The sequence below is a fragment of the Pseudopipra pipra genome, chromosome 5 (genome assembly GCF_036250125.1).
Source record: "Pseudopipra pipra isolate bDixPip1 chromosome 5, bDixPip1.hap1, whole genome shotgun sequence".
Lineage (NCBI taxonomy): Eukaryota > Metazoa > Chordata > Aves > Passeriformes > Pipridae > Pseudopipra > Pseudopipra pipra.
In genome coordinates, this window is record NC_087553.1 from 28,158,037 (window position 1) to 28,183,373 (window position 25,337).

At 34.5% G+C, this 25,337-nt stretch overlaps 1 protein-coding gene across 2 annotated transcripts in view; it reads right to left on the bottom strand.

Moving 5' to 3' along the window:
- Positions 1 to 773: 773 nt before the first annotated feature.
- The window catches only part of SCYL2 (SCY1 like pseudokinase 2), a 36,538-nt gene continuing 11,974 nt past the window's right edge, over positions 774 to 25,337 (bottom strand). For both annotated transcript variants that reach the window (XM_064655371.1, XM_064655373.1), the window contains exons 4-18: positions 23,189 to 23,333; positions 22,404 to 22,553; positions 21,558 to 21,779; positions 20,554 to 20,670; positions 19,127 to 19,252; positions 17,440 to 17,616; positions 13,704 to 13,826; positions 12,334 to 12,447; positions 11,712 to 11,844; positions 9,827 to 9,945; positions 9,122 to 9,222; positions 8,380 to 8,446; positions 8,161 to 8,250; positions 6,962 to 7,081; positions 774 to 6,410 (exon numbers count right to left, since the gene is read on the bottom strand). In XM_064655371.1, the coding sequence (XP_064511441.1) occupies positions 5,760 to 6,410; positions 6,962 to 7,081; positions 8,161 to 8,250; positions 8,380 to 8,446; positions 9,122 to 9,222; positions 9,827 to 9,945; positions 11,712 to 11,844; positions 12,334 to 12,447; positions 13,704 to 13,826; positions 17,440 to 17,616; positions 19,127 to 19,252; positions 20,554 to 20,670; positions 21,558 to 21,779; positions 22,404 to 22,553; positions 23,189 to 23,333 (2,455 nt within the window). In that variant the 3' untranslated portion in view covers positions 774 to 5,759. The remainder of the gene's footprint in view (positions 6,411 to 6,961; positions 7,082 to 8,160; positions 8,251 to 8,379; positions 8,447 to 9,121; positions 9,223 to 9,826; positions 9,946 to 11,711; positions 11,845 to 12,333; positions 12,448 to 13,703; positions 13,827 to 17,439; positions 17,617 to 19,126; positions 19,253 to 20,553; positions 20,671 to 21,557; positions 21,780 to 22,403; positions 22,554 to 23,188; positions 23,334 to 25,337) is intronic.

Sequence of the window (25,337 nt, forward strand, 5' to 3'; positions counted from 1 at the left end):
GATGCTACCTTCACATTTTCACCTAAACTATCTTTTTCCTTTTTTACTCTCTCCTCCCACACCATCTCCAGCCAACAATGATACTTCTAAGCAGATCAGATGTCTCATACTTTATCAATTTATACCATATAAAGAGCTGAGAACTATCTTCCCTCAGAGTGCTGGAAAACTAACCTGACAAAGCAGTGTATTTTGAAACCCAGGTTTAGAAAAAGGGCTGGTTTCTGGGTCAATGAGCAGTGAAAATGCCAATTGAGATTACTATGTGGCACGAGGACCCCAGATTCCAGCATGGGCTCAGCGTGCCTTCAGAAAAAGTAATTTTAGAGACATCTAGTGCATCAGTTTTTCCCCAGGACTTTTATTCTTTGCATGAAGGCAATATGTGATGACATTTTACAAATGTCTGGACAGCAATGACTCTAAGAAATGAACTCAAAAGTATACAGGATAAGATGCATTTCAAACTAAATATACAGTGAGAGTTTTCTGTAGAAGTTACCATTAGTTAATGGAAATTTTAAATAAAAATATCCTTCAACATGAAGATATGAAAAGTTCATTTATTTCCATAGGCAACCTAATTCAGAGTAAAAAGTGATGTGAACTTCTCAAAACTGCCACCGTATCTTTTACATATTTTTAAAGTAACTGATCTAAAAGTTGGTACAAGAATAAATTTGTTTTGGAAGAGCTGTCCAATAAACTGGATATACACTAATGCCATGCTATGACAGTTCTATTCATGAATCACAGCCGACACTACAGTAACATCACTTTATAAATCTCATGAGAACTTTAATATTTTACAATCAAAACATAAAACTGCCACTCATACAGAGATTGTACAATTAGACAAATAAACAAATATTAAATATTTTGCACATGGCCTGAGTTCACTGTAACATATTTTGATTTACAACTTCATCTCAGAAATCTGTACAGCAGTTAGAACTGTTTTAGAGAACTTAAAGACAATACAACTTCAGAGCTTATTTGTCCTGTTGATACAAGTGTGAGGTCTGGAAGGCAAGAGGATTTGTTGTATGAATCCAAGGTTTTACTGCCTTGTGTAACCTCCTTGCAAAGCAGTCAAAACCTAATGGAAAGTAAGGTACAAGGGAGGACCTCACTTGAAAATAAGCTAACTCATCTGAAATTCTCCAGATAGGTTTCCTCACAGCTATTTCAGAGTAAAAGTTCACAATGAGTATATAAAATGCAGCATATCTCTTAACAAAGAACAAAAAAGGGGTCACATATACAACAAGGTACTTTTTCTGTATTCTCCCTCCCTATATTTCTTTCATTGGAAATGGCACAAATCAGCATCCCCACCCATCCCCAGTAGAAAACTCCTAATCAATAAACAAAGGTCACTCTAAAGTCCAAAAACTTCATTGCAATGCAAGATCCAGTGTTCATAAACTTATGTTTTAAAAACTTTCTTTTTATGCTTAAGTCACATAGACATAGGCAGATTAAGCACGTACATTTATAATAGATAACACAAGTATCATGTAATTCTTAACCTGTATGGAAGCTTTATGGAATTTGATTAAAATCTAACTTCTCATTTAATTTTTGGGTTTTTTTGGTGCAGTTGAGCTGAAAAATCTAAAGTCATATAATCTACACACAGACTTGTCTATCTACAGACACCAATAACATTACAACAGGGGTTATAATACAAAAGTTAACATATGTTTTCCTTACTTTAAAAGGCCATCAGGGTATTTATTAAGGTTCCACGTAAATGTGAAACAGTTGTTGCTAAAAAGACAAAACTTAACAGAAAAGTTTTAAAGAATAAGGCTTGAAATGTTGTGTACCTACACATCCAAAAATCCAGCCTTCTACTCAGCACCTGTGTAGGCTACAACTACCCCACAACACTTCTTACTCACAGAGAGGAGATCACAGTATCTTCATTAAAACAAACTAGGGCATACTACCCATGTTCCCAGTAAAAAAATTTTTCTCTACATCTCCCAAATAATTGGTGGACTCTTTTACCTTTCAAAAGACTCTGGTACTGCTGTCTTCCTGCATGAGCAGGTTCCATGGGTTGTTCTGTGCCTTATTCACACCACCTGCATGATGAAAAGGAACAGAAAATCTGCTCCCTCCTCCATCCTTGAAATGACACCTCCTGAAAGAGTCAGAACTAGGGGCTTATAAATTAATCTGTAACTCAGTAGTTTTAACATTCCTCTCCACCAGCCCAAGCAGAGAAGGTTTTTCAAGCCTCTTTAATACAATCTTTCCCTCTAGTAAAATAGTTTGCTTTCTGAGTTTTCAGAGGGTACGTCAGAGACTTTCATACTTAAAACCAAATGGAACCAACAGTTCTAATACAGCAAACACTGCTGTCTTGGTGCAGTCACGTTCATTTAGCATACACTAGAGCAGCTAAAGCACAACTGATGCACATACGTAAGATGTGCAGTTGTTTTCACTTCTTTTCTCCTTTTGTGGTGAATACAACATAGATAAATCAATTAAAGAATAGGAACTTACTCCCTTCTATTTACCTCCCCTTTAAAATTAATGTAAAGTAAACTATCTGGGCTGGGCACTTCAGCCCAGACTCTGCTCTAATTTCCACAGTAGAATAAAGATATGCTCATAACTTGCTGGGCTTCCACATTTTTTCCTTCAAATTAGGTTGACTAAAAAGGGCAGAAACTTAGTGTACTTTACAGTCTTGTTCAAGGCATTGTAAAAAAGAACTTATTTTTTATCAGGTTACTATTTCAGTAACAGCATTTGTAATTTCTTAATCAGATACCTATTTCAAACCTGTGTTCTCCATTTTATTTTACATTAGGGCTAGGCAGACCCTTTGCTTCCGGCCAAGCTAGATGTAACACTGCTTTCCGTCCAAGTCCAGACACAGAAGGCTCCTGGAACATCCACACTCTTTCCCAAACAACAACTTGGATGTGAAGTATAACTGCTGCTCTCAAGCAACAGTATTCCCTCTGGACACAATATGAGTCTTCCAGCCTCTTGCAGGGCCTCAGGACAATCACTTGCAAGTGGAGTGATTAACTGGACCAGGCTTCCTAAAAACTACTGTAGCAGTACAGTACTGCTACTACTACACAGCTGCAATGACTTACCTCTTGCAAGTCCTCTTTCCTCTAAGTAAAGAAGAAATAATTAGAGAACCTCACATACACACAGTTTCCTGACACACTGAGCAGGAAGCATCTACATGAGAGAGGGATTTGACTCTCTCATTTTAACTAGTTACCTTTTATTTTTAAGTAATTGGAAGATTTTGTTATGACTTTCATAAAGCACCCTTTTCAGTTTTCTTTGTTGTTGCTATTCTGTTTTGCTCATTCTGAAAATTGCAGCAAACAAGAAATCAAAATGATGTTTCAAATATAAATGGAAAAAATCCTATTGCTTGAGACAGATAAAGACCTTATTCCATTGTACTACCACTTCATACAAAAGCCTCTTTTAATTTGAACTTGTAGGATTTTTTTGACTTTATTCTTACAAAATAGATTATGTTCTTGTGTAGTCCACACCAAAAGCACATACCCCAAGCCCACAGTTTAGGAGGTCTACTATATGAAATCTTACCAAATATTTTCAGTTAATATCCCCTCAAAAAAGTTAAATTAAAATCCAGTTCTGAAAAGCCCACAGTCCAGGGAGCTCAGTGACTGAAACCCTAGATCTAGAGACTGACATTTAAGACTGCCTTTGCCATAGATGTATTAATCTAATATATTGTAGAATCCTATGAGATGTTGCTTTTAATATAAATGCATTTTCCAAATAATTTAGAGAATTACAGATTCAAGTAATTCTTCAAAGGCTTTCTTTAAGTTATCTTAACAAAACACAGCTTTCAAGAGTTGACATAAAAGAAGACATTAGTGTGACTGAGAGTATAGAGCACTAGTAACAGCAAATGAACTTACATAGTTTAACAGTTCTAGTATTGTACTTAAATTTACACAGATCTCTTAACATAACCTACAATGTTTACCATGGATACTAACACCACATAAGCATTACAATGTGTCAGGGATTGTTTTCTAGATCAGAACTTCATTGGTCCCAGGTGTTGTAAAATAACAGGACTAAGGCAGCAGCTGTAATACATAAATGATTCTTTAAGAAATATGCTTAAATGCTATTACTGCTTGGAACTGTGGAAATATAATAAAATACAAGTCACATTTACAGCATAAGGCCCTTTGGTTTCTTAAGCAGCAAATGAATGAACAGGTTCTTCAGTGAAAGGCTTTGAAAAATAAAGCAGGTAGGTTTTCCATAAAAAAGGTAACTAGTTCTTTCCTTCTCAAAATAGCCATCTGTAGTCTTCAAAATATTATGTAAGAAAGCTCTTGAAATTCTTAGGAAAGAAAAAGTTAAACCTCAACAGTAGTATCTGACAGAGCAGAGATTCGTTCCATCATGGGCAAGCTGAACATACACCTTCTGGGAAGTAGAAGAAACTACTATTTGGATTTCTGGAGAGCTTTATTGACTTTAGAGCAATACAATAAAAAGGATCTGAAATACCTGTGTATTTACCATATATTCTAGAGCTTACAAATCCATATTTGAGAACTCACTTTAAGTCAATCTATCCTTCATAACGACTTGAGTTAAAACAAAATTAAATAGTTCATTCTCGTCAAGGCAATTTACGGCAGTCTGCTTTTTCACACAATCATGTGCAACTTGTACAAGGCAATCCTTTTCCATCTTCTCAATTGAGCCAAAAATAATGGATTAATTCAAGATATTTCTGTGTAACTATATGATGTGTGTTTGGTTACACAGAACTGTTTAGCTACACAGTTGTGGCAATCAATATGTGAATTTTACAGAGAACATTCATTTTGTGAGGTTTCATATCTACCATTACTCTTTTTTACACATCAGTTAGAAGCAGTATCCAATAAGCCAAAACACTGAAATATATAATAAATGTGATGAAGCCACCACATGTATTTTAAAATCCTGCTTAAGTGGTATGTTGCTTTTGCTATGGGGCTTGTAACAAGGATCTGGTATTATAAAAGAGATTGTAAACAAGCATGACCTTTGAAGCAGTGTTCTTACCCTGTCCCAAACTTGTACAAAACTTTAAAACTTCTTATGCCTGATGAATCTTTTTGTAGTTTACCACCATATTAATTATAATTATCCTATATAGATAGAAAAGAAAGTCAAAATATGCTCTCTTAGCCTCTTTCACAGTTATTGTTTAGAGCTCTTTCTATATAACATGGCTATTGAAATTTTTGGGCTAGCATAAGAATTTCCTTTTTTCAAACTGTCATATGGTAAAATGACAGTTTGTGCCAAATGCAGGCAACACGAATAATTGTGGAGGGTTGCATTCACTAGAATCATTATACCCAAAGCATTTTTGGTGAGCCTAAGAAACAAAATTTTGTATGAAACTTCATAGGAGTTGATTGAGTACACCTCTGAACAATTCTGATATACTTCTTTTTCAGTTGTATATATACATACTACATTCATCATTCTCATTTTCGGTAAAGAGACAGGAAATCTTTAGCATGTAAGATGACTTTGCACTTGCACAATTCCACTGCAGTACCAGCTGAATGTAACAGCCTTTTTTCCAGTGCAGAAGTCTTTACTTTGCTGGGCTGAAAGTTTCCCCAAATCGTGCTTTTACTAATCAAAAAAAGATGTTAATCAGCTTACCCATGATCCAAATTTCATCAGTCTTTGAAAGAAGAAAACAAAACATTTTACCCAAAAAGATCTTTTAAGTCATTACTAGCTGAGCTGCTGTTTGTCATTGTGTTTGCTGGCTGTGCAAAGTTCTGAGGAGAAAAGAAAGGATTACCCTGTATACCAAAGCCAGGCTGTCCCATCACGTTCATCTGAGGTCCCAAGACTGAACTGCTCGCATTCGGGGACCCTGGTGGTGGTACAAACTGATTAACCCACTGGCTTGATTTCTGTTGAGCCAACTGTTTCATGCTAACTTTGGGTTTTTGAGGACCAAAAAGATTATCTAAAGCAGACATATCTGGGGGTCTGTTTTGTTGTGTCAGTGGAGAGACTGCAGATGCAGCATTCATAGGACTGTAATTTGGCATACTGGCAGTTGGTACAATGTTCATCTTGGTTGCTCCTGTTGCACTTGGACCACTGAAGAAATTCGGAGTGGCAAGACCTGCTCCCATAGTGAATCCAGCAGTCTGAAAACCCATATTTGTATTTAGTCCATTTGTCATATTTCGCTTTGTGTTGTCAACGGGTGATGAAAATCCCATTCCAACACCCATAGAAGGAACAGAAGAGAAGCTGTTTGCAGATGCAACTTGAGCTTTGTTGATAGGATGGCTAGTCAAAGATGACATGTTATCTATCAAGGTATCTGTCAAGTCTTTTGTCTGCAAAATATATAAAATGCAGTTAAATGGTCTTCCTGTACAACACTTCTCTTGTAACACTTTTAGCATTGCTCCAGTAGAACTGGCATTAATTTTTCAGAAATTAGAATTTACTGCATGGAATTGGGCAGAAAATGTAATTATACACAAGAGAAATGAGGTTTTTTTCTTTGCTACTTAGAACTAATTGTTATGCAGCTTTAATTTGACAACTAAGACTACACACAAAGTACTACTGTGACTATCTGCTTTCATGCCCCATTTCTATCCCCAATTCCTTTATATATTTACTTAATAAACTCTTCAGAGCAAAATCATTTTAATATGTCCTTTTTCCTTATCTAGAACAATGGCCTTCTGATAATAATGATACCCTTGGAAACTCTTGGAATATTGCTAATGAAGCAAACGTCAGACACAAAAATTTAATTTAGTTTTTCTCAGCTGTGCCATTGTACTACCAGAGAAAACAGAAGTGACTCAGAGAAGGAAAAAATGCTAAAAGCATCAGAGATCCAACAGAAGCAGTGCAGTAGTTTGTTCCTTCTCACCTGCTTCATTGGAGGTGTTATTGCAGTTGCTTGTGGCTTAAGAGGTTGCTGGCTTTTCAGTTTCTGTGCCTGTTCTTGTTCTTTAGCTAACTTTTGCTTCTCTTCCAGTGTAAGTGATGCCTTTAAAAGGAAAGGTACTAAGTTGCAAGAAACGGTGATATGTATATTCATATTTGTATTGCATAAATAGCATTGTCATTTCAATACATGGTAGAAAAATACAATTATTTAGAAAAAGACATAAAAGAGAAAGTGAATAAGCACAAAATCTATTATAACATTTACCACATTACTAAAAAGTACTTAAAGCAAATAAATATAAGAAATTTGGGCAGTCAGAAATAAAAGAGATATATCAACAAAACCACTTTAGCTTTGTCTTCTTAATATTGGTCATAAGAAAAAGTGTTCTTCATAGTTTTTGGATTTATATGGTTACTAACTTGATATAGAGCTGCAATTGACCATGAAGTTGGAAAGGGAATTTTATTTTAAGATTGCTGAAGAGCCTTTTCAGGATTTTAACTCTACTTTTGTTAATAATGAAGGATAAAATAATGAAATCATTCCCCCTTAGTCTAAAATTAGTGAGAGGATTCAGATAACTAGAAATGAAAATTATAAAATATACAGATTCTGGGAAGCCACTTCCATAATTATAAGTATGAAAAGAATTTTACAATAGTTTATGCTTATGTTTACTATTCTATCTCATGTAGTTTTTCTCTGCTTCTTGTATTTAACCCCATACTGACTGCTTATTTTCACTTAACTTTGAACTCTACAGTGAATGTTAATCTCTGCTACTACATGAAATTCTACATTTTATCTTCATTTCTCTTTGTAATTTTACCAGAAAGGTCACTAGTTTGTTTTCCTACCTAAATCCAGTGCTGAAGTTTCATTGAAATCTATAATTAAGGAGAAAGAAAATGACCACAGATTTATAATCCTAACTGCTGCCTACTTTGTATACAGCTATTTTCAAGGAAAGGCTTCCATGGAAATTCAAGGATATAATTTGAACATTTTTCAATGGACCTGCACATGTGACTATGTATGTGCCATACAAAAGTACTTAGTTTTTCTATTAAAGCTTTAAAAAATGTAAATATTTACACACAATCTTTTATGCAACCATATCAGCCTTATATTAGACAGCTGGACATAACTGAATTGCAAAACAAACTAAAGCCCACCTTCTTCTGTATTGATGACACCTCATTCTCTTTACTGTCAGATCCACTAGTTAGAAGGTCAGTTCCACTACTATTAAATACCTTGTCGATCTGTTTAAGTTCAAAGAAACAAAACTTCATTATTTGAAATGTTGCAAATAAAGGTAACAAATATCAACCAAGTAATTTTAAATTTCAAATTTCTATGTGTAAGTTACATAATAAAATACTGTTGCTTACCTGATTGCTTGTACCACTAGATCTTGCCTCTTCAGACACACTCATTTGGTTAGCTATATCCAAAGATCTACATAGTGTAGAGTATATTACAAAAAGATAACTTTGAAACCACATCCATCACTAATATAAAAAAATTTCATTATGAGACCACTGCCATTTTTATATAATGCCTTTAAGAGACTGGGAAATGTTACTATGATGAATAGTAAAGGTCTCCTAACCATTTCACATGGTTCTTAGTTCCTCCTTTTGAACAGAATGACCCAGACTTGAGATAGTCCAAGTTAATTTGTCTCAGAAATCTCACCTCATAGCAGACTCCATAAAATAGCTCTAAGTATCTTAAAATATCACAGTCTTCTAAAAGGCTGCAATGTTTATGTTTCTCCAGTATGATTTATTTCTCAGCAACTAGAGGAAAGCAAGTTAGCATATAGAAGCAAGGCATCAAACAATACTAGTAGAGCTCAATATGAACTTTCAAATTTAATGAATTAAAAATTATTGACTTAAAATAATAAACTGTACCTGAACTGTATAGAGGAATTTTTTTCTATAAATCCACTAATATCACAATATTATCATCATTTTAGGACTAGTAAATCTTGACAACTGTGCTTATTTGAGGTAATTCTCAACTACTGAACTAAGAATTGCCTAATCTTTTTATTGTTATGGCTAGAGTTTTCTAACACTTGCCAAAAAAACTGACTACTTCTTTAACGTAAACATAAACACTTACTTCTGTTGCTCTTGCATGACATGAAGTTGTTCCAGTTTTGTTTTATGTTCTGCCTCCAATCTGTTAAGCATATCTCTTATAACACAAATAAAAGAATTGAACTGGAAAAGAAATATATAAGAAGTTCGGATTTTGGAGAGATGGAATTCAGACAGATATAACTTAACAGGTAATACCTCATAAAACCTACAATATATCATGTCAGATAAGCTGCAGATTTTTAAATAATTTATCACCTTCGCTATCATGCATTAGATACAAAACTACAAGCAGAGTGCATATTGGAACAGGGAAAAATACATTCCACTAAATAAAAAAAAAAAAAGGGACAATGCAGACAAAACCCCTCACATATGAGTATTACCAGATTAATTTTCAAACAAACAAACCAACCTACTAGGTATTCCCTTTCCAAATATTTCATAGCAACATAGTATTTTAATTTGAATTCTTATTATGTTAGTAGCTAACTGCTTTTGCAGGTGATAGCATTAATTTTGAAATTTTATACCAGATCCGTTAAACACACTGAAAAATAACATGCTTTAAACATACAAATGCAGTAAAACTTGAAAGGGTTTTGGTACTGTTTGTTTTTACAACAGATACAGACATCCACTAATGTATGAATTTCTCATGACAACAGTTTAAATTTATTCTTTGATAATTATGAAGAAAAAGCAAGCAAAACAGTCATGTTCCTACCTGATTGAGATTAAGATTGTTCTCGATACTAAGAGGAATCAGATGGGGCAATACTTTTCCTGCAAGCTGTTCTTTGGTAATTCCCAACTTCTTGTGAGTAAATGTACATTTGTAAATACCTAACATACAACAGCAAAATAGCAAAAATTGTTAAGCTTAGTAAGCAATGTGAACAAACTCCAAGTAACACGCTCATCTGAATGATCACTCCGCGCGAGCAGGGACAAACATGACCAAGAGAATCATAAAAAGTACTCCTTCACAACAGAAACTTATAACAGCAAGGGGCTTTGCTACAGTTCAGAACAAGAGGATGTCCAAAGTTATACTTAGCAGTTATGAAACCTGTTATTAGTCAAGGTATTATTCTATCCAATTATCTGAGAATATGCATCTTTGAATAGATCTCGTGCAACTGAGTTACCACAAAGTGACAAATTGCCACTGAGAAATCAAGCTATGTTAACTAAGGATATGTTCTCTCCTGGCACACTGAAGTGGCTAGGATTAACTATCATACTGCTCTCTGATGGTATTTTACAAATATTGTTACCTAGAAGTATCTGGCTGTGTTACATTTGGGATCAGAAATCATGCATAATCTTTATCTGTTCTAAAATCTCCGAAAAAAAGAATACTGACAGGCATGAGGGACACAGTGTTAAGCCCACAAGTTCTATAGTGTTTCTGACAGGAAGAGTCCTCTGCTTAAATAGTCCAGCTCTTGTGGCAAATGCTAAACATATTAGCATGAAAGACACAGCAGCTTTCTTCACTTTCTATGGTAGTAGAACAGAGCTGTCTCGAAGACAAAGAAGGTATCACATATGAGTAAGAGGGTATTATGATTCTGGAGAAAAGGACTGCCTGAGTATATAAAATTGATTTCAGTCCGCCATTTCCAAACAAAGGTTCACTTATTCCCTGTATCAGAGTAGAATTCAGCAGTAACACAACTAAAGTAAAAAACACAGTGTCCCTCTTCTTAGACAGCAAATATAAGTCAAACCTGCAAGGATTAAGGGAAACAGGCAGTTCTAAATCAGTACAGATAGTACAGTTCTAAAACAGTACAGCCTTCTTACTGATTCTGAGCAAATCAAAATAATGCTGCCATCACATATTATTACAGTGTTTAATGAGGGCTGTTGCTGATACACCTCAACTGTTACAAACGGTCTTACTGACAACTTACTGACAACACTTCTTTGTCAGTAAGAGAAATGGTCACTGTCCTCCACGCGGTTACACCTCTTTCTTGGCTGTCTCTCTGGTCATCTGGTCTCCTTGAGTGCATTGAAATGGTTAAAATCACCCACCCTGAGCTAGGCAAGCACCAAGTGACACTAGAAAAGCACAACTGGGAGTGAGGTCTCCCAGAGGAAACAAGCCATTAGGTTTTGTTAGTCATTTTGTGAGACTTCACCCAGCTCATGTTCAATTTCAGTGCAAAAGGCAGCACTGTTTGTTTAAACATCCAACAAAATGAGTCTAACAAAACCTGCAGTAAAGAACAGCAGATTTGTAGACAATCATTCATAGCATCTGACATGAAAGAGTATCTGAAAGAAAGCAGATCATTCTTCTGAGGAAAACAGCTTCTCTGGCTCCATGGAGCACACAGTCCATAAAGTGTCACAGCCCAAGAACTGCAGTGAGTACTCAGAACTGCACTGGGCCCTGAAGACTAAAAATATGTGTACTAGTGTCAGATGTACCTGCAGTACTTAAGGTAACTGAACAGGGACGTACTTAAGAACCAGAAACAGGAAGTTTTAAATAGTCATTTTAGAAATACACTATGTAAACATGATCAATGATGAGGAAGCTCTCAGATTTACAACATGAAAGAACATACGACGAGAAAGTGGGAAGTATTAATTACCTAGAATTCCCATGAGCACTGCAGGTTCCTTTGATGGAATTTGTTGTAGAAAAGGTAAAATATCATCAAGCACAAACCATTTATCCAAGTACTCCAAAATCTTGCCTAAGCACACTAGTGAGTTTACCCGGACCTGTGAAGTATGATAAGAATTAAACAAACTCTTCATTATATTTTTGTCCAAGAAAAAAACCCAACCTTACAAAACCCAGAAGAAAACAGGTGCTACTGAAACTACAACCTTTATATCTGAAAATTCAAGAGAAGTTTAAAAAAATCCTTTTGTGTCATGAAAGTAAAACACTTGTATATTATGCCTAGTTACATAATGCTCACAAAATCTTGGCTTTTCTGCATGACAAACACCGTCAGTGTATATTATTGTGGAGCACACTTCAAAAATTTTTCACAGTACTATTAACACAATAAGATAACTTTAAAAATTGTTAAAAAAGTAAATGGCACTTTTGCATTGGTAAAAAGTATTTTACAAAATTTAAAAAAAGAAATCAGAACACACTGATTGGATTTTCTTTAAAGATACAACAGCAGAAAAAGCCAAAGTAATTAAAGGTAACAACATATTCTGAGGACTGAGAGATAAAATTACTAGGATACTCACAGCAAGAGAAGAAGTCTGCAAACATGCATTTTTAATTCTTGGAATTAATGAATTTTTCATTGATGGGTAATCTATTAAATTGGCAAACGTGGGAATTATGTTTAGGCAAAGCTCCTACAAAAAAAATTCCATACAAGTTTAAAAAGAAACATGTACATTTATTACAAAATTAGTACTAATTTTACTCAATATCAAAGTCAGTTTGAAATGCCTTCTTAAGCTTTCCTTTTAAGGAAATATGTTCAACTAAGCTGACCTTAATCTATCAGACTCACTTAAAAATAGCTAGAATAATAAAGCATCATTGTATGTATACAGAACCTTGGAAACAGTCTTTAGAAAAGAGAGCATTCATAAAGTCATAATAAAATATTTGGATAGCAAGAATATCTTGTATTTTCACAAAACAACTTTACATAAAAACTAGCTTTTATTACATCAAGCTAATATAAAGCAAGCAAATTTGAATGAGTACTATCAACAGCAATACAATGATAGGGTGAAAGATAAAAGAGCATTAAACATATTTTAGGAACAGAGAAAAAATAAACACACAAATTCAGCCCAAAGCAAAAACCAAGAGACAGTGATATTAAGTAGGTTGCAAGTAAATACCTGAGTAACTAAATTACTGACGCAGAAAAAACTCATGCCAGGTACTTAAAAACCAAAAATCTTTCTCCGTAATATTGCAAAGGCTTTGCAAAGGCAGAAGTCAAATCTGATTATCCAAATCGTTCTTTAGGAAATATTTTTAGGTTTCTTTATCTCCCCCTCCCACCCCTGAATGTTTTTGGGTAACTGGAAGTTAATTCCAGAAGAATGATTAGGAAAAAAAAACCAAAAAACAAACAGACAAACTTGAGAAAGGTAGAGAAAGAACAAAGAGAAAAATTAAAATACAGATACATAAAAATGTCACCAGAGGGTATATTAATATGATTTTACAGCAAATCAGGTCTTCCAAGGTAACTGTCAGCACAGATGTTCTTACCAGAAGGACCTCAGTATAAGCCACCTCTCACTGACAGGTAAGAGCATGCATGCCTGCATAGTTTCTGCTGCACAGGCAATGGAGTATAAATGCATATCCTACTTTTTGCTATGGTGGCTAGTAAGATTTTAAGATAGGAGCATTAGAACACCAGTCAAGTGGTTACCCCCTGGAAAATAAGGGAACTAAATTTTATTTTATTAAAACCAAATTTTCTTTAATAAAACATTCATCTCTTTCAATATTCAGGAATATTACACAGCTTTATCTTCTTTTTTTTTTCCAATTAACAAATACATTAGTATACAAAAAGTTGGCACATCAGCTGAAAGAAAAGAGAAAAAAATGTTTTAAATAAATGCTGCAATTACTATACCTGGATCTGAATTGAAGGTGCTTCCAAAGCTCTGTAAACCATTGGTAGAACGCTGTTCTTTATTTCATCTGGTGGAGTTTTGGTTAGAAGTAAGTCCATTTTTTGCAGGAAGATTAACAATATCTATTAAAAGAAGGACAATTCAGAAGCCAAAAGTTTTAACTCCAGAAGCATATATTTACAACTTAAAGTGTATTGTAACATATCATAAAAACTTCACAAGTTTTCTTAGAACTCAGTAAATGCGATCACTTACCATGTTGCTTGCCTGAAGGCATGGAAGACAAAAAACACTTTGACATATTATTGCATTTTAAAAAGAGCAAATACAAATCAAACAAAATATACATGTTCTAGACTGACCTCTCTAAAATAACAAATCCAAATAGCTAAGTAAGGAGTTCTTGTTTCTATTTACTCCATGGTCTTTTGTAAAAATTCACCCACATAAAAATCTTTATACATACATCACTGTTGAAAAAGCTAAACTTTCAAAAACCTATGACTCAAATTCTGACCTCAAAGCACTTGATTACAACTCCACATATAAAAGCTGTATTCCAGGTGTGTAGAATAAATAGGGATGTAATGAAAACAATATTGCAACTACTAGATGGTCACAAAATGCCTTTATTTTATTTCACATGGAAATTGTATATCATAAAATAAAAAATCTCAAACAAAAAACCCTCACATCGCATTAACCTAAAAAATAACACTAGAATATCACATATATATAGTGCAATTCACCTTGCTCAGGCTTAGCCATTTAAAAATTAGTCACTATTCTAAGTCACTCATCCAGGCTCAGTCTCAAATACAGAGAGTGTCTCAACACATAAGGTTCATATCTCAGCTCGGACAGGCAAGACAACTTGCTAGAGGTGACACTGAGTATCCACTGATATATGGACCCATTTTAGCAAAACATAGTTAGACTAGATATATAAATTATGTTGAATGTAAACACATTAATAACAAAATGCCAAGTATTTTATAGGAGGAAATTAGACTTAACTTTTAAGTCTAAAAATACATAGCAATCAGTGCCTATATGTCAAACAAACGGAAGTGTCAAAATGTAGAAACAGAAGTATATCAAGAGCAAATTACAAACTTCCCCCATTTATTTGCCTTCCTTTACAGGGGAGAAAAATAGATTTTTAAACTGCAGCTAATATGTGTTTTCTCATTGTAAACTGCACTCACACACAAAATCATTCATTCATTCCAAGAAAATTGCTTCTGATGAAATATCCCCATATTTGGGAAAAAGAGGGTAAGACGGACAAGATCAGTTTTAAAGTTAGATTTTATAATTTTCTTCAATATAGAATTTTTGTTTGTCCTAAACTTGGCTTTTTGAAACCTACATGTGCTCATAACACATGTTCTTCTCTAACAGCTCTGTAATGCTGTGGAATTACAGTTTTTACGTTAGTTATATCTGTAGCTTTGGAGAAATATCATTCGATTGTTTTTGCAAATTTGAAAAGAATATGAATGAAATCTCTTATTTAACAACTAGTAAATTTCCTCTAAAATAAGAACCAAGTACTATACAGTAATTTAGACTTCACAGAAGCAGTTCAGCTCTTTTCCACTGCCTGTCAATGCTTTTCATCTAAGATAAAGCTGAATCATTTCTATCTCCCTCTACCTGGGTTTAACTAGAATGTAGTTCATGTTGTTCCAAAGAACACCTTTTAGTTTTAGCTTCTATGGTCATATTCATTACTTATTATCTATGTAGGTAGAAACTAAGATGCTACAGTCACAGATTCACGCACACCATCTAACAAGCAAGTAGTAGCAGTTGCACTCTAAACAATAATGCATCTTTTATTAGTGCAGAGTCCAGTACTTCTCAGGGTACACTGTGGTGGACTGAATTAGAATATGGATTTACAGCACATCCTATGCTAGCTCTCCATGGATTCCTGTAAATATAAATTAAGGGTTTGTCTGGGCAGCTATGCCAGAGTAAGCTACTATGTTAATTTACAGCACACGTTACTCCACACTAACCCCAAGAGTATGATATAAATGAGCAGTTTAACTAAGTATTTAATTTTCATATTATAAATTTCCTCATACAAAGACATTGTGAACACTAATCATACTGAATTACAGTAGCTTCCCTATGATATGTTTATTTCCTAACCCAAGTATCCTATGAAAGTCAAGCAACAGGCCCCTCACACAAATCTACATCTCAAGACAGCATTTGGAAGAAACACTGGCACATTCCCAGTCTGCCCCTCTCTAGGAGCAAACACACAGAAACTTTTTTGCCTTGCACAAAGATAGTCAGACCTAGAATTCTACCCTCTAGCACTCTGAACCTTTGTATTTTTTTCTCAAATTCCCGGTAAATTAATTTTGAAAACATGACCTAGATTACTTAAAGAAACTTTACCATATTAAAAAGACCACAGAAAGAATAGTTGAATAAACCATATAGAACTTAGCATTGAAAATATCAATGTAAGAATTTAATACATAGTATCTAGATAGCTACAGAAAAACTTGTGGTCAGCTCATAAAGAGTGAGCTTTGCCAAGTTTGTATTTTGCTTCCCTCATTTCTCAAGACATAAACCAGCTTTTGTGTCCATTATGCTCCTGATAAAACTTTGCTACAAACTTTTTGCAGTGAAGATCTTTCTCACAAATCTAATGTTAAAGGCAGCAAAACATAGTGTTACCTTTTAGGATGACACAGTACAAATGAGATGTTCACTGACTTTTGGTTGGTTAAATGTTTACTTTTTTCAAGACAACAACAAAGCTAACATAAAGCCTCAGTGTACCAAAAGTAAACAGCATTAAGCAGTTCAAATTTTCCAAGGTATTCTCAGTTACACAGTTGTTCCCTTTCTCCCCCTCCTCAGTATAATGACAATTCTTTGGTCCAGTTTTCTGAAACCCAGAAATAAAAAGTCTACTTGTTCATTTCTATGTTTACCTTGCCCTTTAGGTGCTCTACCAGGAATTAATGGCATAAAGCAATAAACCAAGGTGAGCTGGAAGGAATGCATACATGCCTTTCATCTGTGGAGGCACAATGCCTAACTTAGTGACAGAATTCTCAGGAATCATCAGGCACATGGTGATGATAAAAGGCTGTAAATTTTTGCTCCTTTACAGTAACAATGGTGTCTTACTACTTTTATGCATTTAAACTACAGTGAAAAGAGCATAATTATCTTACATACCACATTTGACATACAGAATTAAACAAATTTCACAAATTTGTGCACAACCCTCAAATAAACACTGTTCTTATTATCATGGATAAACAGCAATTCTAAGAGAGTGCTAGAGTTACAATTTTTTCACCCCATGATCCCAATGTCAGCAATCTGGACACAAAAAAAAAAAAAAATCATAGGTACAACTTGCTCAGATTGGCTAGATAAGTGATAAAATGCTTACAAATATACCTTCTACAATCAACCAAAACCAAGAATTGAGTGGTATATTAAATGTTTCCTTTTCTGCTTCTCTAATCTCGTTAACAAATATACCCTCAAAAAATTCATCTGAAAAAGCAGAGGCTTTGTATATTTCCTGGAAAAATCTATTTTGAATGAATCAAGACTGACTGCTTGGACAACTACAGACAGGTTGGGCAATATGTGTGAAGCTGGAAAAGGCAAATAGAACAATTAGTCATTTTTCAGAAGAAAAGAACACCAAAGGGAAAAATTGTAATCTGAACAATATTAACATACCTGGATTGGTTCTTGCTGCTTAAAAACAGGACCAAGATCAGGCAGTATGAGCCTGATATATTCCTCTTTGGTACATTCCTCAGCAATTAAGAGAACATTAGGCAAGACGAAGGGTACCATATCAGGATTCACAAATTCAGAAGTCAAGTAAGGCAAAATTCGCTGAATTATAACACGCTAAAAGAAAAAAAAAATACAATAAAAAACCAAGTATGCCTCATGTTGTACTGCACTGCAGTAAGTCACCACTGTGCCAGCTCAGCAGCTTCTGTATTAATCCAATATTTACAAAAAAGCAGACAGACAATTTTCAGTTTTGAAGTCTTATTTTCACAGTATACTGCAGCTAATTTATACTGTGCTACCCTGGTTACTTTTCTGTTAGCACTCAAAACATAACTGGAGACTTTAACAACTGTGAAGCTCAACAAAGCAACAAACTGTACAACAAACTGTACAACAAACTCAACAAAGTAATAAACTATACAGAAAAAAAGGACTTTCAACCACATACATGAATTAAGAAAACTTTATTCTATATGCTTTCTTTAAAAAGACCCTTAAAAAAGACCCTACCACCCCCAGAAAATAATCCCTTTTTCTGTTCCCCATCATTCACTCAAACACATAAGGATACTATACTACCCAGTAAAACTCCAGGTACATTCCCTAAATAGGATTTTGTTGATGAAACAGGTATTTGCACTGTGGATGTCTACTGCAGAGTCAGACATCCTTAAATGCTTTTCAAGTCAATAAACAGAAATATACAGTTCAGGGGCACAGTCACTTCCCTCATAGAACACACTTTCAAGACAGGAAAAGAAAAAAAGAATGCCCTGAAGATGATTAGGTCAGTCCATGGCTGTATAAAGTTAAGTGAAATATATGCCATCCATTTTCAAATTCAAAGCAGCAACCATTTCTGATCAAAGGAGAAAATTACTAAATTAAAAAGAAGAGAGTATTAAACATGAAGTCTGAATTTTGCACTGTGTAGTGCAAAACAGAATTAAAGAAATTTAATGCAGCGGTTGAGAAGCTCCCTTATTCCATTAGGTATTAAACTAATACTATTTTTCTATCACATATGCATTATGGTTATATAAATTAAAGTATACTATAAAAGGAAAAGGAGCAAGTCTAGACATAGTGTCTAACAGCACACAGAAGAAATCTGTAATGACAGGCATTTGCCTTTGAGATTTCTGGGCACTGCCAGCACAATAAAGCACTTAGTCTATTAAGGGAAGGAAGCTTTAGACTATTCAACATATTGAAAAAAATGTTGCTATGAAAAATGTTGCTATGTTGCTACGAAAAAAACTTGAAGCAATCTTATTGGGAGAAAAGGCAGCAAGATGACTTCCAAGAGCTATGACAGTACCTGGAAACAAAGGGAAAGCCTTGTAAGTGAAGACAACTTGCCTTTAAACTGGGGTGAACTACAACAGGACATGCAAATGATGGTTCCTTACACATATTGATAGCACGATTTGCCATTTTCCATTTAAAGTATTATTTAAAGCTGAGGAGTATTTCCAAACTAGTTGTTTTCTATTCTGACAGACTTGTTGCAGTCTACTATGGTACAATACTAAAGAAATTCCAGCTTCCAAAAATCAGAATGCTAATAGATGTTCACATATTTTCTAACTCGCTATTTCAAGACATCGTTCAAACATACCTTGGGTAGTTTTGGCAGAACCTTTGGTAGTCCTTTAAAAAACTGTGATTTCTGCAGGTTATCCCTTTGAAATAATGAATCAAAATATTGAAGTGTCATTGCTCCTACATCATCGAAGAATGGTATCTAAAGATAAGATTAAAAGTTTGTGATCCGGAGGGAGACAACACTGACACTGCTACAATAATTTCAAAATATAATCATCTATTTACATTTTCAATGCCCTATAGGAAACCTTTACAATGACACATCTGCGACTAAAAATGAGAACATTTTTAGACACCAAGTAGTATAATATTCACAGATACAGGTTGATTCAGACAGAATTTTCCTGGTATTTTTCAAAAACCCATGTATGTTATGTGCACCTAAGTTAACTTATTGTATATGAAATAATGTTTTGTCTACAGAAAAATGTAATGAAAAGTAAAAACTTCGATTAAAAGTTCTCCTAGGAATAATCATGCTATTTAATATTACAATAAGGGATTACCTATTAGGTCACAGAGATCTGGCTACCACCCCTGGAAACTCCAGGAAACCCTGGAAGCTCTAATCTCTCTACTCTACATTCAGTGTGCAGTGTACCTGTGGCAAAAGAGACTTAACATCTTTATAAAACCATACTGCTTAATACAACCATTTACAGATTTGTTTTATTCCTTCAGACAAGTGAGTTGATACTGGAGAAATATTTGCCAATTCCCTCACTTGCCATCTTTCAGCATATATGCTGACAGAAGTCATTACCTGCTCCCCCTCTCTTCTTCACTCACTATTTCTTCCAACTGTTAAAACACTGATTTCTCTCTCTGCGTACAATCTTTTTATATGACAGTAAAAGAATAAAATTATTTAGCAAAGCAAATCTATAAACAGAAACCTGAAAGGCTATCAGATATAAGAAAAAGGAGTATAAGACAAAGGAAGAACCAGGCTTTAAAGTTCTACTTTCAGATAGGAAAGCAGAGCAACAGTTTGTCAAATAAAAACTTACATTATCCTACTTGCAATTAATTTCTGAATATACTTTATTCTTCTGCATATTTAAATCATAAGACAAAAGTTAATCCTTACATTTATAGCTCTTGATCATTTTATCGTTTCAAAATCCTTCCAATACAGTTTTAAATACTGAATTGTATAAAAACATAGCATAGAGAAGCTTCCAACTGTATTGGAAAGGAGTAAAACAGTGTTGCACTGAATAATTATTCTAAATTCTGTCTCAGCACCCACTTTTTCTATATAAACAAAGGTCAGCATAAGGACAACTTCTGGCATCAACAAACATTACTTCCGAAATAGTTCAAAAACATTTAACATTTCAACTAAAATGATTAACAAAAAACCACTTTAAAATAGATCTACACATCCAACACTATTTCCCCTCTATCCTATGGCTACTTTATTTTCCATGAACTGACCTTAGTCATTTGATCTGCGTCTGGTCTGACTGCTGGAGCTACATTTAAGAGTAGCTTTACATGTTCACGCACCTCCTCTGGTATATTCTGAAGAGTAGTGGAGCTTAAACGGCTCAGCTGCGTAAGTAATTTAAGCACATGCACCATGAAGTCACAAAATCCTGTATATTAACTATTTCCAGTATACAACAGGACTATACTTGATGGTTTTTCTACCCACACCTTTGATATCCCTCCCGTCTCCCCTTCTATAACCCATTTGTTTCTGAGTCCTCATAGTCTTCTCTCTGTTTCCCAACAGTCTAGCTGTTTCAGGTCCCATTCCACTATTTTCAACTTCCCATTGTAGTTCAGGTTATCAGAGAACACAAACATGGTATCTTTAAACAGGCAAATGTCATTACATGAGGTGTTGTCTGCGAACATTAAAATACAGGGCACATAGCTATGGCAATGGGCACCTAAAGAAGTTACGACAAAGGCAGGCTGCATATGAATGGACATTCATTATGTCAGCTGATCCAATTAACTGCTTAAACCATGACACTGTCTTCTGTTAATGTGCACAGTCCACAAAGAATGCAAAATAGTGGACTATGTGGATACCAATTACAACGTCAAATAATCAAATCACTCCAAACTCAGCCCTCTTTCAATAGTCCTACATAGGTAATTCACTGCCATATGTTTCATACTGTTCACTCCAACAAGTAAACATTATTTCACAAGACCAGTATTCAACAGGTTTACAGAGAATTCAGATGAAAAATGCAATCTCTAGTTTATAAAGTTGGTACATGTAACCTTCTCTAGACATGTTTTTATTTCCCATATTTTTCAAGGATTCTTTTCTTCTTGTTATAATGACAGTATGCAAGGCAAGATACCATTATCAGATGGTTTATGTTGAAGCACTGATACAGTGTTCTAGATATTTAAATCTATTTTAAAACAATAACTTTTCAAATATGAAAATCAATGAATAATAGTCACAAATAGAATACCTGATCCAGCTGTCTACTAAAGCTTTTATAAATATCTTGCTTGTTGACCTCAAAAATTGGTTTCCCTTTATTAAACACTGCATACATAACAGCTCCTAGAGAGTACATATCACTGGCTGTCTCACAGCTCACAGACAGAATATATTCTGGTGCCAGATACTCAGGATTTGGAAGACACAAGGATGGCAAATTTGGATCCCATTCCTTACAAAGGAACTTTGGCTACAAGAGAAGGAAGAAAAGTAAAAGAAAGTACATTTATTAGGGATTTTTAAAGACTATTTTCAATAAGAAACTCAAGCAGCAAAAAATAACTAAGCTACTCAAATCCAATTATGAATCAAACAGAATCAGAGTAAGGCAAAACTGTTAAGAATCTCTGTCTGTAGCTTAGAGTGATTAGCTGATGCATTTAAGTCTGAATATTAGAGCTGGGAACTGTAATGTAAAAATCAAAGCACCTCTGCAAGAGAGAAACATAAGCTATGATGGAAATTCATTGCAGGAGGTAGTAATCAGGCACTGAGTGGATGCAACAGATTAAATTAGGTAGCTTTGCATGTCATCCAACATGCAGGTGAGCACAAGTGGCATAGGCTTCAGACTCTGTCTGAAAACACCACTAGTCTATTTTGACTCCACTGAGCCAACGCAGACTCTTTTTCTGTGATGACCAAATGCAGCAATTAAATCCAGACCTGTGCCATATGTTCAAAATTCCTGCCAACAAAATACAGAGGTGAATATTAAATAAATGATTCTGTACTGGAACGCAAGGTCATGAAACTGGTTTCAGACAAAGATCTGAATTTGAAATTTAATGATGATAAATATAAAGATTATTACCTCCTGTTCAGATGGATTTGTTGATTGGATGCAAAAGTCAAAGCCCATAATTTTCCATGCTCCACTCTTATTCAAAATTATATTTTCAGGAGTAATATTTCCATGGACCATTTTCACACTACTATGCAAAAATGACAAGCCTTCAGAAACCTGTTAATAAAAGATCGTTATTTCAGGTGAAGTATTTCCCCAAACATCCTGTAAGACATTTATAAAAATTCTGTTCCTACAGTCACAATTAAATTCATAAATTAACTAAGAAACAATTTTTCACCACTATTTTAGCCTATGTCTTGGAAACTATGCATGGAGAAAATTAAACACAGATGGGTAATTAGCAGATGAGATTACTAACGTCCATCACAGCATAAGTGTGGTGGTGCATTCCCCCCTCCCCTCAGGCCGCACTATGATCTTAGAAGAACAAAAATGCTTTACAAAGTTGATCAGTATATTTACCAAACAAAACCTAGGAGCTACTGGTCCTCCACAGAAGGTAGAGTTTCACATAGAGGAGAGACAGCTGTAGCATGGACATTTATATGGAAAATAAAAATTAATTGAATTCTGTGTTTTACGTGTCAAAATAAGCAAAAAAGAGTAGTAACTTAGAGCCTCCAGCATTAATCCTCTCTCCCACTTAAGAGTGATCAGGGCACTATTATCTCTCACTTTGCAATTATTTGATTTACTAGAGGTAGACAAAACTTTGTCAGTTTACAGACTTCATAAAAAAATTATTAATACTAAATGCACATGAAAATTGTACGGGCAACCTGTCATACCTGAAGCAAACCATATTTGGTCTCCACATCATAAAGTTTGTATTCTTTAATATCAGATGGTAAAGGAGAAGGTAGGTTGTCCCAGTTGCCAAGAACATTAGCTAAACTTGCACAGACTGGTTCTGTACAAAATGCCAAGCAATCCCTGTATAGGAAATGCATTAAAGAATTTCTTGTAAGTAAATGTAATAAGTCCCCTGATTGTGAATAAAGAACCACGCAAACATCATATTATATATTACCAGTGCACTTGGTGCTACCAAAAACCATACTGTATTTCAGGTTTTGAATTCTTATAATATTATACTAAAGAGAAATATATCAATACCTGAAGTATTAAAAAAATACTAGAATTAAGTTATTTTATTCTCTAATGTTCACATAAATCACTAATGATACACACAGTGCTTCATAAAAAGTTTTAACAAAAAAAAAGATATTCTTGTCCTGATCCAAGAAGATCAAGCAAATAAGTTTCACTACTATTAAGACTTGTAAAACCAGGCTTTTACCCGTGCCTAAAATTGACATGTCCCTGATTGAAGCAATACTTAATGTGGTCAATGATCAGAAACAAAATTAATATAATATAAAGTAGCACCTGAATATTCTTTTTCTTTGCAAAGTAGTAGAAAAGAAGAGCTACAAACACAAATACACTTGTTGTATGAACTGCAGTTTGCACGTGAAGTGACTGTTTTCTAAGTTGTTTTATCGATTCTTTTCTTCATGTAAAACTACTGGTCTTATTTATGCATTTTTGTGCCAACTGTGTTTGAAGCAAACTTCTGCACATATAACACTGTGCTTCAAAATTCCAAATTTCTAAACTGATCCTGAAACCAATATATGTCTTAGTTTCCCAAACTCCAACAGAGAGTCATTCTTTATATCCACATTCTTTATACTGGTCTGTACAGTGGTGGAGGCCCTGGACAGTCATTACAAATCACTTACTAATTGTTTTAAAGTTGTTTTTGGAGAAAGCATTACATGGATGGTAGCACACATACATGCTTTAAGGACGATTAATTCATGAGAACACTAAATACTGCATCAGTATGAATAGAGAGAACAGACACCGAGTAACAGTAACAAAGATATATTTTTGAATATAAAGTTGCAGGCAAGAAGACAGAACCTAAATTTTTGTTCTTTCCATAAAAATATCACAATGTCTCAGCATGGATCTCCCACATACTTTTTAAGCCTTTTAATAATTAACAAGCTTGGCCTTTGTGGTAAAATAAGGCTGCTGAAACATGCAAGCCTCCTATTACTCATCAGATTTTAGTTTTATCTACTGCTTCTCTAAAGGAAAAACAACTGAAAAGTAAAATATACTAAATCATAGGTGTCAGCCAACCTGACAGAACTTCTTTGCTTGGTTTCCTCCCTACCATTCTGTTAATGACATACCTTTCACATGTCTATTAGCACAACCAGGGCTATAAAAGGCTGTTGAAATCACAAGGAAGAATCAGAGCACAGAAAGACAGTGTCGTTCATTTTCAATCTGACTTCAACTTTACCACAGAGCTTATACATCTAGTTATGGTTGAGGGCACGGATGATAGAAAATACCTAGGGAACTATTCAGTGGTTTCCATAGCATAAACTCTGTGATTACTGTTGTTTTGAGGGAATAAAAAGACGAGTGTTTATTTTCTGCTTTAGAAGCTAATTAAAGGGTCCAAACCAACGTAATGGAAGGATGCAGTAAATCTAATTAAAGTAACTGAATATTGCAAGAGCTGATGTCTGCCATACAGTGTAGCTTCTCTAACGGTTCCTGAATAATATCAGAATGAAATTAATAGTAGGATAAAAAAAAAGAAAACACTTTAAAAATAAAAATGATGCCCAAAACCACATATGCTTTTTACAGGGAAACAATGTAACAAATTGAATGTCTTGAAAATTATCTGGGACTCCTCACCCTACTATTTTTAATGGGTAGCAATGATATTATGAGTTAACTTTCAACTTGTTTGTTTAATCCTTTTCTCCAATTACAAGTTAAATATAGATGAATATTGGTTACCAGTTTTGTTAATGGAATTAACTGACAAGTTGCAAGTAAACATATTCATATTAAATACTTAGTATAAATAAGGAGCTATTCATTATATAAATGCATGTAAAGATC